This window comes from Leptinotarsa decemlineata, unplaced genomic scaffold, assembly GCF_025532065.1.
Source record: "Leptinotarsa decemlineata unplaced genomic scaffold, Ldec_3_MD MMD2_tig00078422_RagTag_RagTag, whole genome shotgun sequence".
Classification (NCBI taxonomy): Eukaryota; Metazoa; Arthropoda; class Insecta; order Coleoptera; family Chrysomelidae; genus Leptinotarsa; species Leptinotarsa decemlineata.
In genome coordinates this window covers 16,585,404-16,602,285 of record NW_027412747.1, presented here as the reverse complement: position 1 = coordinate 16,602,285, position 16,882 = coordinate 16,585,404, and the positions used below count along the sequence as shown (strand labels likewise).

Here is a 16,882-nt window from a genome sequence, read left to right as displayed (position 1 = left end):
TCCTTTCCAGGAAGGTGGACAGGTCGCTGGGAGACATCTCCTTTATATCGGCAGGTGTAGGCCAAGACTCGCCGAACACACACTCTCTTATTGACGATAACTCCGGGCACTCGCACAGGACATGTCTGACAGTCTCATCTTCCTGTTCACACATCCTGCATAGAGGTGTGTCTACTAGCCCCATATTATGGAGGTGTTTCCTTAGTTGACAGTGGCCAGTCAGAAATCCTACTGTAAGGCGTAGATTTTTCCTGGTCATCGCCAGATATTTCTTCGGCGCCAGCTTCCCAGGGTCGCCCAAGGTGATCCTGGCAAGATTACATCCTTTGATTTCATCCCATCTCTTTAAAGATTGAGCATGGGTGTAACATTTGACTAGTTCCGCAATTGTCGATGTCATCAGGCCGTGGGTGCCACTTGGTCCTAAAATTCTTAGTCCAGCCGCTTCCTTGGCTAAAGAGTCGGCAATGCGATTACCTTTACTCCTTTCGTGCCCTTTAACCCACCTCAGGATAATGTTATTATCTACCGAGGCTTTGGCTAAATCTTGGTGGCACTCTAGTGCTAGTCCTGAAGTAACACGGTGTCTGTTCAAGGCTAATAGTGCTTGTCTGCTATCAGTGCAGATTGTAATGTTTTTGCCAGAAATTCTTTTCTTGGTTATTTCTTTTGTGGCGATTGAGATACCAGCCAGTTCTGTTTGGACCACGCTGGTATTTCTTCCCATTCCCCATTTAATCCTTAGGCTTAGTGATCTGGAGTACACTCCACATCCTGAACCTTCTTTGGTTTTTGAGCCATCTGTATAAATCCGTATTGCATTTGTAGCATCTGACTCTGTGTTCTGCTTAATTTGTATTTTGTAGGGTTTATTAAACACAAACCTGGGTTCAATTGCATCACTTGTTGCCTGCAGCAGAGGTTGCGCAGTAAGCGCTTCCCGCCATAGGCCCAGCCTCAATCGACCCATTCCTACTTCTAGGTTTACACCAGCCGTGTGCAATCGTATCATGGCCATTAACGCAACCTCCTTAACGTACAGATCCAGAGGGGTCAGACCCGTGATTAATTCCATTGCCGCGGTTGGTGTTGTTCTCATGGCTCCTGTGATGTTTAAACAAGCCAGTCGCTGTATTTGATATAATTTTTGGATGGCCGTTGCTTGTAGAACTTTCGGTCCCCATGCAATGGCTCCATACGTTAACATAGGTCTTAATATTGCAGTGTAGATCCAGGCGACTACACGGGGTGAAAGACCCCATGCGCGTCCCACTGTCCTCCGACATTGCTCATAAGCCACGTATGCTCTTTTTGCTCTGCTCTGTAGATGAGAGTTCCATGTTAGCTTCTTGTCGAGGATAATACCAAGGTATTTCACCTCTTCAGAGAAGTTCAGTTGGCTTTTGAAGATTTCGGGAGGTTTTAAGCCCGTTAAACTTCTTTTCCTGGTGAAAAGGACCATCTCAGTCTTCTTGGGATTGATCGACAGTGAGTGTTCCTTACACCATGTTTCTATCAATTTGAGCCCATCCTGCGCTCTATCGCACAGTGTGTTTACAAATTTGCCGGTCTGCAAGATAACTATGTCATCTGCGTATGCAATTGTGTAGAATCCATTTTTGTTAAGGTGATTAATTAGGGTATCCAGAACTATGTTCCAGAGAAGGGGTGATAAGACCCCTCCCTGTGGACATCCCCTCATGACCAGTCCTTTAACTGTGATGTCTTCTACATTAATACTTATTGGTCTGCTAGAGAGCATCTGGAGTATCCATTCTCCTACTACCAGGGGTACATTCCTGGAGTGTAGTTGCTGGGTAATTGTTGGAAAGGTTGTTTTATCAAACGCTCCCTCAATATCTATGAATATACCTAGGGTGGATTCTTTGTTGTCCAATGATCTCTCGATTCTGCCAACCACATGGTGAAGGGCAGAATCAGTAGACCTTCCCGGGGTATATGCATGCTGATTTGGATGAAGTGGGTTGTTACCAAGTACTTCATCTCTTATGTACCGCTCACATAGCCTCTCCATGGTTTTTAAGAAAAACGATGTGAGACTAATTGGTCGGAATGCTTTTGGTAGGGTGTAGTCCATCCTACCTGGTTTGGGTATAAATACTACTCTTACTTCTCTCCACTTACTGGGAATATACCTCAGAGCTAGAGAGGCTCTGAATATTCCAACCAGGTGTGGCATAAGAGTGTCCAGTCCCCACTGAAGTCAGGCCCTGGTGACTTGAAGGGGGAAAAGCCCGATATAGCCCATCTTATTTTGTCCTCATCCATTACTGTACTAGCATATTGGCAGTCATATTGTGAGGGTGTTATTGGTACATCCGTCCAGTTCGCCGTTCCAGGAAAGACAGAACCTGGGAAGTGAGTTTCCATAAGAATCTCAGCACTCTCCTGGACAATAATAATAATATGCTTATTTGATTTAACACCAGCCACTTTGGGCCTACCTTCCCCAGAATGGAATTCAATATCACAATTCAATGTTTATATGAAAGTAGTTGTTTCAAGAAGGCCTTCTTTTCCAGTTTGTGTATGAAAGTAACTTCTATGCATGGTCTACACATCTTTGTAAAATATTCATTTTATAATTGATTGCTTTCTTCCTTCTTTTGGAAGGTCTCCAAAATTTTTGTACAAAAAATTGAGAAGTAGAAAGCTGAAACTTTTCTTTCCCAAAACTAATCTCACTAAAAAATATATATTATTTAACTTTCTTTGTAGGACATTCCAAATAGCATCGACAAACCTTGGAAGCCGGTACAAGTGTCCGAACTCCACCCCGTCATTTGCAACCCTGTCGAGGGTGATTCCGATGAGTACCTCTTGCCGCTAGTACTAGCGGATCTGCACTAGTTAAGTACAACATTTTATGAATCCCAAAACATCCATCTTTTATTTCAGCACTCGATTAGATTTTATTTATTGAAGGAAACCAAGATCGAAACAAAATACATTTTTGTATTGATTCATTGTATATAAAATGTGTGTTTTTAGGAAGAGAGTTTTAACAGCCTTCGATTAGTTGATTCAGACTACGAGAGGTTGTGTTTACCGTAAGAGTGAGATATCCGTTTGCTTCGTTGTTCTTCTTTGTGTCGGTGACATATTTTTACTATCTGACGATTGAAAGTTGAACACATTTGAGGTTAACTTATAGCGCATTAAAAGATTTCAAATGTAGATACCTCTGGAACTCTTTTCGAGTTAATAACATTTCAGGAGTTCAAGCTATACTCGGATAAGTCAACATAAGAAGCTCTTTTCAATTACTAGATCAGTTGAAAACTGATCTTATACCTGATCACCATTGGAAAATCGAGTTTTTCTTGAAAAGAGAAATGAAATACCTCTCGAATATGTTTTAACACATGCTAAAAAGTAATATGAATATCAGTAACCAACTTCCACTTCCTTTCACACAACACTTTTATTTCGTTTTGTTCACGTATACAAGATGAATTATATAAATGTTTACACAGTATATTTTTGTAGGAATCAATTAGAATACAGTAAAAAACCTGACAGGATCAGTAAATGATTATAATGTCATAATGATTGAGCGTAAAATCTCAATTGACAGTCACTTGAATTTTTTTAGCTCGCTGGGTGATCAAAAAAAAATCTATTCACGCTTTTTTATTATATCAATTTTTTCCGAGAGAGTTCAGGTTTACAACAGGATAATTAGCCACAATTGCAGCAAACTGATTTAGTAGAAAAAGTAGTAGTGCACAATGACAAATTTAATGATTGAAATGACTCATAGATGGCGCTGGAATATGACCTGCTGTAAAACTTGATTGGCAAATTAGTGGAATGATACTTTGATGGGTTATTCATTCAAGAACGGATTTATCATATTAGCTCATGTCGACAGTGTCGATATGAAGTTGTATTCTATCAAAATGTGTTTCCTAAACATGTGATACTTGCCACTTTTTGGGAATCGATAGAGAAATCATAAAGAAACTAACTAGATCAGCAAATAATTGTGCTGATTATTCAAAAGCATTAAGTGCAAAATGACTATTAATTTCATTTACCCCTTGATCTAAATATATGCGGCTCAACCAAGAATATTGCAAATAAGAAAAAATCTCCATTTGCTATTCTAGTTCAACAACTACTTGCAATTTTTGATACTCATCAAAGAAACATGGAAAAATTTGACTCAATCAGTAAATGATCTGGTGAATTATTTAAAATGGTTGAATGTAAAATCGTTATTTGACATTATTATTAATTCTGTGATCAGCCACAAAAAATACTTAGTTATTTGGAATTCCACTTCTTTAAAAAAATAGGTGAGTATGGTTTCATGTTTAATATTCGAAATTAGAAATCTGACGATTTTTTTTCACGAAAAAATATCTTCCAAACGAAACATTCATTGAGGTTGGATCGACGCCATCTAAGCCAGAAATGAAAGTAAAAAATAAAAAATATTGAAACTTTGCCCGATTGTGATGAAAAAGTGGGTATTAGAAATTGAAAAGAAACAACATTTTTTTAACGTTTTTCAAAATTCTAAGAAAAAAAAACAAAATTATTGATTTTTTGATGTCAATATATCAGTGTGAGACTAGCAAGCTGAACCTTTATGAGCCACCGAAATTGTTAACCTATAATTATTTATTATTATTCGATAGTACAAGTTTCCAGACAGATTTTTCTGGTTCAAAAGTAATATTTTCACCATAATTATTGATCAATTTATAATTGAGATACGAGGGTTTGTGAATCATCTGACAAATTGTAAATAAACATATTATTGAAATATAAATAGGAAACTCGTAAGTTTTCCGCAAATTTTTGCTTAAGTTCACTTAATAATTTTTCAAAAGTAAAACAGTCGAACACCATCTGATTTCTTCCTTCATTTCTTCTTATGATCATTTTATGATTATTTTTAAATTTCCTTGTTGAGAAATTATCAAAATCCAAATGAAAAATCTTCATTTCTTATAATTCGGATGTTATGTTTCTGTTTATTTTTGAGTATTTTGAAGGCTAATTTACATTTTTCAAAATATATCAGTTCATGCAAGTTTTTTTTGACTTATCAAGTTCTTTGTAAATTTTGTCATTTGGGGTCAGTCAAGGAATTTTGAAAATGTGTCCTTTTCGAATTTTGCGAATCGTAAGTTATCGAATTTGTTTTTTGGAAGCTAACTTCATGACTACTGATTTATAAGACGTTAACTTGACATTTATTAGAAGTATTATTATTTTAAAAACGTCAGACGGAATTTCACTTTGAATCTCAGAAAGTTGGTCGTTTTTATTCGGCACAACGTAAGCTTCATTAATAAAAGACGAATCTCAGTCATTGATTCTTCGCACCGTGCACTGTTGATCTCGACGCAGAGATTTAGTAATTACTTTAAACATTATGCCCGATCAGAGTGATGCTGGAGAGGCGTGATATTCAACAAAACTGCCAGTTTAATAAAAAATTAATACCTTCATCAAAAATCGGTAATATTTAAAAACAAAATTACTTTGTATATTCGCAATCTCAAGAAAATTGTAGGAGAAAACATTTTTTATGTAGGAGAAGTAGAAAGCTAAAAACCTTTCCTTCCCAAAAACTAATGTCTCCAGAAAATAAACCCCTTTCATTTTAGTCAGAAACTTTTTAATGTGTTTTTTTAATTTTTCTGTCTTAAAGACTCTCTCAAGTATTCGGAAAACGAGAAACAAATTTTGGTTTGGCTTTTATACAATAACGTATTCAAAAAACTCACTTTAATGTGAGTTTTCCACCCTAAAGTTTACAAAACCGCAACATGTGTTTCGCTGTACAACAGCTTCTTCAGGCGTCACAAAACTGTTTGAACAAATTTTGTGTTGTGCTTTTATAGTAATTTGAATAATTATGAATATTACTACCTGCCAAATTTCTACATTAAAAAATACTATATACCTATCTAGGAACAACTCATAAGACTGGAGAATAATGAATAAAATTTCATCTACTTTTAAGATCTGTCCTAATTATCAATTTCCTCCTTGCAAACTAAATTCAATAAAGGTGAACAATTCAAATCTATTTGATCATTGAGCAACCAAATTTTTATGTTTATTGTTTTTAATCTTTCTCTTTCCAAAAGATGCTTGGCAAATGTTGATTTATTCTTCCCATTGCCATTTCCACAGGGGCAAGAATTCAATCACAAACAATTTTGATGTATTGCATCTGGAAGAGAAAGGCCAACCTTTTGGAATGTTTAGAAATCAATAGATTCAAAAATTCGGAATCTCAATGTTCAAATAGATTTTAATTGTTTGCCTTTATTGAATTTAGTTTAATTGGTAATTAGGATGGATGTTGAAAGTAGGTCACAGGTAAAACTTGTATTCATTATTCTTCAGTTCAATGAGTTGTTCCTAGAAAGGTAAACATTTTAGGAAATTAATTCATCATGTAGAAATTTGGCAAGAAGTAATAGTCATAATGATTCAAATTACTATAAAAGCATGACACAGAATTTGTTCAAACACTATTGGGACGCACCAAGATACTATTATTGTATAGCGAAACACGTGTCGCAGTTTTTTAAACTTTTGATTGGAAGTCTCACATTGAAGTGTGTTTTTTGAATACGTTATAATGGATTTTCATCGAGTACGGTCAGTTTCATATTTTTATAATATAAATTTTTGATATGCTCGCTAGTTACTAAAAGAAATGTTTCGAAAATCAATAGGAATAAATAGTGTTACTTGTGAATATTTTCTCATAAGTTGGTTAATATTATCATAGCCTGAATGTAAATCGAAGCAAACGGATCTTTTCTCCGAGTGAGTCAACCGATCGTAAGGCTCATTACAGTTGGGTGAGAAACAGTTGAATTTTACTTTACGAATGGATGTTATGTTTTAGTTATTTAAGTTTGAATACCTTGATGAAATTCTATAACGACTTTGCATATTCCAACCGATCACCGAAAGACTTAGAATGCAAAGGTTGGTGTTCTTTCATTGATACAAAAGTAGAGATAAGAAGTAAAACATCTGTGATATTGAAACTCTTATTGAAAAAAAAGCGAATGTAACAACGACTGTTCAAGCAAATAAATGGCTAGATCTGTTGCCAACTTAACAACCTAAGTACCTGTAAGAGATTTTCATATGAGATTAACAAAGGTCATCTATGACCATCTTTTTAAGATCTGATGATATGATCAGTTTTTTCTGTTTTGTTTTTTGTTTTTTCTATAGATCATTGAATATGCCAGAGTTAGTTCCTAGGCTGAATATTAATATATAGAGTCTTGGTATATTCTATGACGAGAGTTTATTTTAAAAATCTGTACGATTCTGGCAAATGTATTATGGAATTGCAGAACAAGTTTTTAATTGTTAGCGTTTACTTTATTCAGAGAATCAAGTCTTGTCTCGTAACCTAACTTGTTGAGATTGGAAAAGTTGAAACTGTTGTTTTTAGGTCCATGTCTGTTGGAATTTCTTCCTGACGTTTCGCCAGCGCGAGAGGCTGGCATCTGCAGAGGTCTTTGCTATTGCTTTCAAGATTGGAGGCAACACAGACCTCTGAAGATGCCAGCCAGTCGCTGGACAAATGTCAGGAGGAAATTCCTGTGACTTCAGCCTCAAAACCTGAAACAGCAAATAATTTAAAGACATTGCCATGAAAGATTGGTTAAATCTAATACCTCTGATTCTGTACCACTAGATATTCGAAAGCTGTGTTGACAACTTTACAAAAAAAAATTGTTTTTTCCAGACATTCCGAGAGTTTTTATTTCATGATTTCTTCAATAATTTTAGACAAAACTGATAATATCGATATCGGTTGATAATTATCCATAACCTCTTTGTTTCCACTTGTAAAAGCTGTTCCAACTCTGACATTGTTTCAAAGGAAATATATGTATAAGTTCAAATAAAGAAAATTCTAGTTCTGTTACAATTTTGATAAGTTTTGTGCTAATGTTATCAAAAACAGGCAATTCCTCACTATCTAAATCATTCAACATCTTCCACTTCTTCACAAGAAAGGCTTTAAAAAAACATTGAAATAACTAATGTTGCGTTTTCATTATTATTTGATTTATAATTTAAAGTTCTCATATTTTTTCAATTTCGTACATACCCATTGTTTTTCTTATTTTCTATATCTTTATTTTTTCAACGGAAAACTTTGTTCCTGGTAATTATAGCTTCATTTATTATTTCATTCATTTATTCTCTTCTTATAGATGTAAAATCAGTTTTTAGACAGTGGGTTAGATTAGGTCAAAAGTCAGTGTGTCTATTCAACCCTCCACCGCAACCCGCAAGGGTTTATTGTGGTTTGGATAATGGGAGTCCAAACCTCTAACATTATGAGTAAAATTGAGAACTAAGACCGAGTTTAAATTGAAAGCAAAAATATTGTAAGAGATCAGTCTATTTTTGGTGAATTAACAATTAAGGTATGCTTTTAACTCTTCTTTTGAATATGAGTGTACTGAAATGTGATATCAAATTCTTTTATTACAATATTGGGTGACACAGACTTATGGTACACCCCTTTTCTATTTCTTCAGCCATTTGTACGAAATTCGCAATATCGAATATGCTCACAAAGAGGCACTTTATGACGTAATGGGAGATTTTTTAACTTTCTTTTTTTCCGGAAATGACTTCAACGCTTGATTTGCAAATGAAACACACTGTATGTAATGAAATTTTTGAAATTAACATCATTTTCTGAATACAATGATACCTATAGTTGATATTTGAATAATGAATTGGGACAAGTGGTTCTGACAGGCGGCCTGCAAAATCACCTGACCTAACTCCTTTAGAAAAACATTGTGAATGCTCCCCAATAACCCGTGAGGACCTAGATGTACGAGTAAGGCAAGCCATAAACATATCAGATGGAAACTTTTCAAAACAAAGTTTAGAGTTCAGAAAACAAAGATTCAGAATTCTGGAGAGCAGTTCCATGTGTGTCAAACAAATTTCCGGGTTTATTAAACGTGATCTGTAGGTTTTTATTCCTGACAATTTTTCTACGACTGCTGTAGACATTACCAAAGGCACTGAACAAAGTGCTTGGATTGTCCTCAAAGCAGATATTACAGAATTGGTTGAGGCTTTGGTTTAATGATCTGATACTAGAGCAATTAAATACAGGGAGCCAGATTTTATAAATGTTAGTTTCCTCTTTCTTTTGGGTGAAATTGTTCCTGTGTTTTTGAACTTATATTGTCTCCTTATATAGTCTGGGAAAGCAACTCTAGAGTTTTCTCAAGTTTTTAACGACAATTTGTCTTGTGTTCAGAAAGCCGAGTATTTATACTTCTCTTCGTAGTTCCAGTGTTGACCAATCTACAGTCACAATTAATCTGGTAAACCCCTGTGTTGCTAAAGACAAAAGACACTCTGAGGCTCTTAACTGATCTGACAAAAGAATATATCGTATTTGTTTCAACTCTAAGGGAGAGAAAATTAACGTTCATAAAATCTGACTACTTTGCTTAATTGCTCTTGTATCAGGTCATTGAATTCAGCGGCTAGGAATGAAACCAAGTCCATCACCAATTCCAAAAGCAACTCTGTAATATTTGCTTCGAAAATAATCGGAACAATTCATCAGTTGACTCATCACTTTTGATAATAACTGCCACAGTCGTAGACGAAACATCATGCATTGAGTTCCATGTGTAATTTCAAAAATGCACATGACATTCAATGCATTCTACAGAGAAAAAGTTATGCAATCGATTAACGTGTCTGAATTATTATAATAGGATATCTAAATTCTCCCATTGAATCGAAAGGTAACTTTTTGAATTCCAGAATTATTCAATCAATGAAGTGATTTTAATATCACAAGTAGTCAAATTAGTAATCAAATGTGAAAAAAAATGTGGAAGTTGGATTACGTGACAAGACATTTCTCATATTCTAATTTGTGTTCTTCATATGAACCGTATTAGCAGTTATTGAAATAATATCTTATAAAAGTTATGGCTGTATTGTGAGTTCATTCAACACCATTCAAATGACGTAAAGAATGGTATAAGTACACTAATCTTTATAAGACGTTTGTTAGTTTCAGTTTTAAATTGTAACCAACAGAGGTTTGAGAAAATTAAGAGAATCTATGTGCTCTTTTGTTTATCGAATAGTCATCAATATAAATTAAATTGAATCACAATATTCCTTTGATTAATGGTTTTCTGCCGACTAATTTCAACAGTTTTTTTTGTTATTAGTATTTACCCGTGAATTTTATCTTAGTATGAGAACCATTGAACCCGAAACGAATTTACGGTAGGACTGTACATAGTGGTATTATTAAATAAAGGTAGTTTTGAAAATTCTAAACAAAAACTGATCATAAATTTGCTTTGCAATTTTTCTTTCTAAAGCTAGAGAATCTGGAAAATGATGTAATGATAAATAGGAAAAAGTTGCCCATTTTGAAGCTTTGCTAATTCATGTGACGTTTTAAAATTTAAAAAGTTGTGTTACATTAATGATAATTCTCACAAAAAAGGCTAACTCATAACGGGTGATTCTTTTTTCAGGTCCATATAAAAATGTAAAATTGAAGGTTTCTCTGAGAAGAAGAGTTTCATGTTTTTACTATTTCCTTTCATTTCAAATATCTGTGGAATCAATCAATGTTTCTAAATGCCATTCAAATAAGCTCTAAAATGCATAACTATTTCTTAATTTAACGGACTTTGTATGTATAAGGGTTTCTGATTTTCCATTCTGGTCCTCCTTATCTTGGACAACGGTATACCAAGAAACTTCTAGAGAAAGGAAGAAAAAAAATTAAAATATCAATAAAATAATTTTAGAAACTTTAAATGATTAAAGTTTCTTTCAGATACAAACTAAAATAAAAATTATATCGAAAACAATTACTTTTTTCTTGTTCAGTTTAAAAACTTTTTTAGTGGAATTGAAACAGACGTCATTCACAGGAACTCTACACAACGTGATTGGTCATCACCCTTGGATCTTTGAAATTCAATGTTCATATTTGAAAATTGTTTCAAAGATTTTTTTCTTTTCTTTCATATCTGAAACCTTTTTTCACGTTCCAAACATCTTTATGAAGAGGTTTTGTTGATATTTTAATTTTTTGATTCTTTGAAAGTTACATCTCCAACCAAAAACGAAGAAATAGCCAAACACTTGTCAATTGTGACAAGTGTCTATTACAAAAGTAATATTTTAAATTCATCACTTACATTACTATTTTTTGCAAAGCGTTGAATAATAAAAGAACATATCTGCTTTGATGAAATCAAAATTCGAAATTTAATAATGTGTCGTATCAACCCAATCAATATGAGTATTCAACATTTCTATACATCAATAGACGCTAACCCCTTATACACAATACTTCACTCAACTCGGGAGAGGAGGAGTTAAATACTTATTTAGACAAACGTTTAACATTGTCAATAAAAGTCTCTGAGTTTTGAGCCTGTAGAGAATATTGTAGATCCATTTTTTAACAGTCTGATTTTTTAACAGTTTCAATGCCATGGGATCAAGGTCAAAATCTTGGTTGTGTAAATATTAAAATGACCAAATCATGATGATAACTGGTATGTCTGCAGTCTTCTCTAGTATTCATATCTGAATAAGTCAGGTGTTATTCATATAATCTGCTTGCACAATATTCTGTATTTTTTTCAATCGTAAAGAAACAATTTTGTTTTTTGAGCTACCAAATGAATTTCATTAATTTTTCATAGATTCATCAAACTGTACTACTAAGAATTGAAAAACCCTTCGTTTTAGAGTTCTCATGATCTAATAATAAGAAAACCAGTTAAAATTGGGAAGAAAATTTGTGATTAAAGAAAAAATTGTTATTGGCCAAACATGATGAGCTAAATAAAGTCGTTTTATGTAGCATATAGATTTGAAAAAGAAAAGTGTCTAATGTACTGTTGTGTGGCTTGACTTCTTGATTCAGAATCAAGGATTGTGAAGGGAGAAGAGTGTGCAGATTTTCTCAATTAGGATACATTGAAGTGCAGGTTACATACAAATTTCAATATTATCAGGATATAGAGAAACAAAGTCTTAATTATTGCAAGATTGGTGTACTCACAATACAGTTGCTGCGTGTTTTCTTCTGTAGTTCCAGAACTGAGATTATGATGATCCTATATCAGTGATGATTCAGTATTACATACAATATGAAGAAACTTATAATAAACTATTTATATCGAAATATTGACCAAAGACAAGATTACCCAAGTCAGGTATATATTGGCAATACAAAGATATCTATGAGATTGTTTGATATCATTCAATTGATTTAGTTGTAAGACCAGCTTGTAAATAATTGAACCTAGATATTATATGACAACTACAAGTAAAGTGTGATGATATATCAACTCTCTTGGTTAATTGGGGTATTTTTTGGCAATGGAAAACTATTGAACATACCTTTGAAAACCTACTCAATTTTATGCAACCTGATGAAATAGTTTTAAAAAACAGGTCCGCCAAAAAACACCTTTGAATATAACCAACGCCTGCAAATGAAAACAGGCGAAATTAGGTAAGAAAATGAAGAAAGTTCCAACTACATAAGTTTTCAAGCTAACTAAAATTAACCACTGACTCGAATAAATGGACGATGAAAAAATATATGAGCATGTTTCTTGAAATATTTTTTAATAATAATAAAGCCCTATTGTCCAACAGAAATGAATCTATTTACAATATAAATTTTCTGTTGGGAAATGATTTCATAAAATCAGTTTCGTCATTCTATGCTTCGTATTATCGCCAACTTAACCAAGATCATTATTAAATACAAGTGTTTTTTTTTTGAAACTGTGTCCAGTATTAAGGCAAAGAACACAGAACCTGTTATGATATTAGGATACTATATCAACAAATGTTATTGATGAAAAAAATACCATTCCCTGTTTTTTAGTTTTAAAGTAAATGGTACATTTTATCCTCCAAAACAAATATCATAAGCTGAGGAAGGAGGAGGATAAGTCGAATGTTTCAACATCAAATGAGTACCTGAAGAATCAAAGTGATCATAGCAAAACTTAACCTGCTATTGTAACTCGTGAAACTAGTCCAAAAAATTAGTTTTTAAAGAAATCTAAATATGTGTGTGTGTGAATGGGGAATTTGGGTTCTTTGTGCATATATCCTTGGTAGATTGTTTAACATAACCCAGTTCTAGTGGTAATTTTTGTAATCTTTTGGATAATGAACTCTTAAACTCTATAGGTTTTGTTATTCATCGCTTCCATGACATATAATTATGATTTGAGATTTCATGGAACACAAAATTATTATGATCAGTGGATTGTGAACATGGATTTCTAACCTCAAAAAAAGACTCGCTGCAAAATGATGAACGACAAATGGGTTCGGTGGGTTTAGTTTATTGCCATTAAAACAAAGAAAATTCATTCCTTCACCGCGGTATTGTAGCATTAATATTTTTTTAAAGTCTCCTAGTTCTTCCAACTTTTTCTTCAACCCATAAAGTTGATTTTCCCTTTCTGAAACCATGTTACTTATCTAGTCTTGTACTCTCCTCAAGACTGGCTTTTCTGTAATTTACTTGTGGTTTTTATCATGCAGCTCTTTCAGAATTTTGGGTTCTTTGATAGCTTATTCAAAAATCAAAGTATACTGATTTTCAAGGTTTTTCAAAGGTGTGTATTCTTCAGTCATTCATCCTCCCACGAAATGTTTGCTCTATCGGGCACAAATTCGGTTATTTTGCTGTACAACAAACATGTTTATATTTGCCCCCAACATTTTCTCTGTTTTATAATCCAAACGTTAGAATCAATTTGTATGCGTTATCTGTATACATAATATAATAGTTCAGAAATCAATCTTTCATTAAAATTATTTTTGTCTCTAGCCAGCTGCCCCCTTATCATCCTTCATAAAACTTAGGTGGCCTATTGGAATGTGAAGGTCTTACCATTTAACATGCAACAAACACTTCAATAACTTGGGCTCTTTTCTCTTGATACGTCTTGCTTCCAATTTCATCGTGATACTTTTTTTTTTCATTCATTTCTTCCTTTGTAAAATAATTCTCATACCACAATTTTTGTTTTGTTACCTACAGTTGTATGTATACCTACATTTGTATGTATAGAAACATGAAACAATTTGATACTGAAATTATTCCTACCTGAAAATTTGACCAAAAATCTTTGAAAGCAGTATAATTTTCTTTTTGATAAATTCCTCAATAATAAATTGAAAAGTGTTGTGAAAAACGTCACTTTCGTGTTCATATTATGTTTTTTGTGATGAAGGTAATAGAATCGCTAGATGAAATGAAACAATTGCCAAGGAGTATGTACAGAGAGTTCACTATCTTGTAGTCATCTGGTTGTGTGTACTGTAACTACCTGTGATGAGAAACAAAGCAAAACGGACACATTGTTGCTAGCGTACATATGTTAAACAAGCGGCTATCGTTACAATGTAGGTCTGAAGTTGTAGCACGCAAAATTCGAAGTGCTACACATCCTTACCCGGTATTCTAGAAAAGAAATCTGCTTCGAAGAAGTCGATCTTTTCTCATTAACGTAATATCGTGTTGCCAACTTTCTTGAAAAAAAATATACTGAAATGATGCAGGAAATTTCACTTGAAAACTCCCACAAAGAATGTCGCAACTCGAATGTATATTTCAATTCTGCAAAGACTGTGATATTTGCTTCGTAAGGATTGAACTTTTTTTTTATTGATGTCCAGTCATCATTCTTGTCAGTTCATTAGCTTCTGCAGAATTCAAATATATTATCTAGTTTCGTAATCACTTGTAGATTGTAGAATTTTTGAATGAAATTCCCTGTGTATACTCGGAAATCTGACAATAAGAGTAATGGAAAGGCATCACCAGAAGTTGAGGTTTGGTTTCATGTTAGTTCAATTATTTAAACGATGTTTCAGTTGGTGTTAGAGTTGAAACCGAACATCAATTTTTCAACTGTTCTAAGTTAATGTTATACCTAAGCATGAATAGTTCTAGCGGTTTTGTTTGATTTTCGGGTTATTTAATAACATTTTATATATTTTTTATATTGTTGATTTATGTGACTCTTGAGTGTGTTTATGTAACTATTTTAAATTCGATGAGGAGAGCGGCGAACCACAAAGAAAAATAACGAGTTTTGAGCCATCTTCCTATGTTTCAAACACTGTTGTTTTATCAGTTCGAGAAATTTGAAGTATACTTAAAATAAAATGCACTCGTATATGAAAATGTAGTTTTATTGGAATTGATCATCTATTACCTTTCTAGTTCAAATATTGAAGCAGTATTTATTTGAGAGTAAGTAAGCAATCTGAAGTAGTTTACTAAAGGTTCGTTCCAACCTTGAGTCACCAACAGATTTCCAACAGTTTTTAAATCGTTGTCAACGCGCATGTCTGTTAAAAATTGGTTTCTGATTAATTTGAAATTCCTTTGAATTCCTAATTTTTCCTGCGCCAGCAAATATATAATTTATTTCATAACAATTTTTGCAGGTTATGTTGTTTGCAAGTTGCATGAACTTAAAACAAAAACAGTAAGACGGAATACGCATGCGTCAGATTAATGGTTAGAAGATAATCCTCAAACCATTCTGATAGATTTCGAACAGGTTTGAAACTTGGATGGAATAGAAAACTGATAGTTTACTAATGGTTGGAAACTCACGTTGGAACTCAATCACACTACTGCGCAGAATCCTGACTGGCAGAAACTGTTTCTGACGCTGGTTGGAACGAACCTTAAAAGAAATTCAGAACATTTGGCGTGGAATTAATAAATTAAAACACCATTCCTACTCTACACGACTGTGATAGGTAAGATTGGAACCCCTAGCGGAAAATTAATCTATTGAAAACACTTTAACCACGCCAGAACAAAACTACATCAGGAGATGACTAAAACTCATCACTAAGTTGAAGCCCTTTTCATATATCTGAAGTAGTTGTCATTCAATGAATTCCTTGTGTTGTACAGTGAATTCCATTCACCATCCAGAGCATGTCACCACTTTTTTTAAATGGATCACCCTATATTGTTTCGCATTATCAGATGCTCCATGATGAGCAGATTTCAACAAAGTATAAAACATGGTCTGAAGCTTATGTTTCGAGAGCTACAAATTATTTGTATTGAAAACGAGCCACCCTGATTAACTTTTGGAACAATGATTTTCAGAAAAAATAAAAAAACACCTCAACAATAGTATACAGAGGGGCACATTTTGACATATTCACATTCGATCTAACTTTCCCTATCACACCCCCAAAGAATGACACCATTTTTTTTAAATGGATAAATTGTTTTGCATTATCAGATGTTCCATGATGAACAGATTTCAACAAAGTAGAATACATTATGGGCTGAAACTCATAGTTTGGAAGCTAAAAATTGTTTGGGTTGAAAACGAGCCACCCTGAATGAACTTCTGTACAATCTGTCACCTAGATTTCATAGTTGTTTTTGTGAAGTATACTTCAAAAAAGTCTTATTTTGCCTAGTTAGGTTTGAATTCGATACTCTCTTCATTTTGTATTTGTCTCATTCTACAATAAAGATTACCTACCAGGTGAAGTTACAATTGGTGTTTCTGTTTTTGTGAATTCTTGAGAAGCAATGGTTTATACGCTTCGAGAACAGATTGACATAGTGAGTTTGTACTACCAGAATGGAAATAGTGCTAGAGATGCTGCCCGTATGTTCAATGATAATCATACAGGAAGAAATGTACGACACAAATACGTTTCGGAATTATTGAACAAGTTTATGGAAACCGGATCTGTTACAATAAAAATCATAACAGTTCAGGAGTTGTCAATGATGAACTATTTGTACTGC

General features: G+C 33.6%; 1 protein-coding gene across 1 annotated transcript in view; it reads left to right on the top strand.

Moving 5' to 3' along the window:
- The window catches only part of LOC111512658 (F-box only protein 33), a 38,479-nt gene extending 23,205 nt beyond the window's left edge, over positions 1–15,274 (top strand). The window contains exon 7 of the mRNA XM_074186503.1: positions 2,740–15,274. Coding sequence (XP_074042604.1) covers positions 2,740–2,871 — 132 coding nt within the window. The 3' untranslated portion in view covers positions 2,872–15,274. The remainder of the gene's footprint in view (positions 1–2,739) is intronic.
- The last annotated feature ends 1,608 nt before the right edge of the window (positions 15,275–16,882 follow it).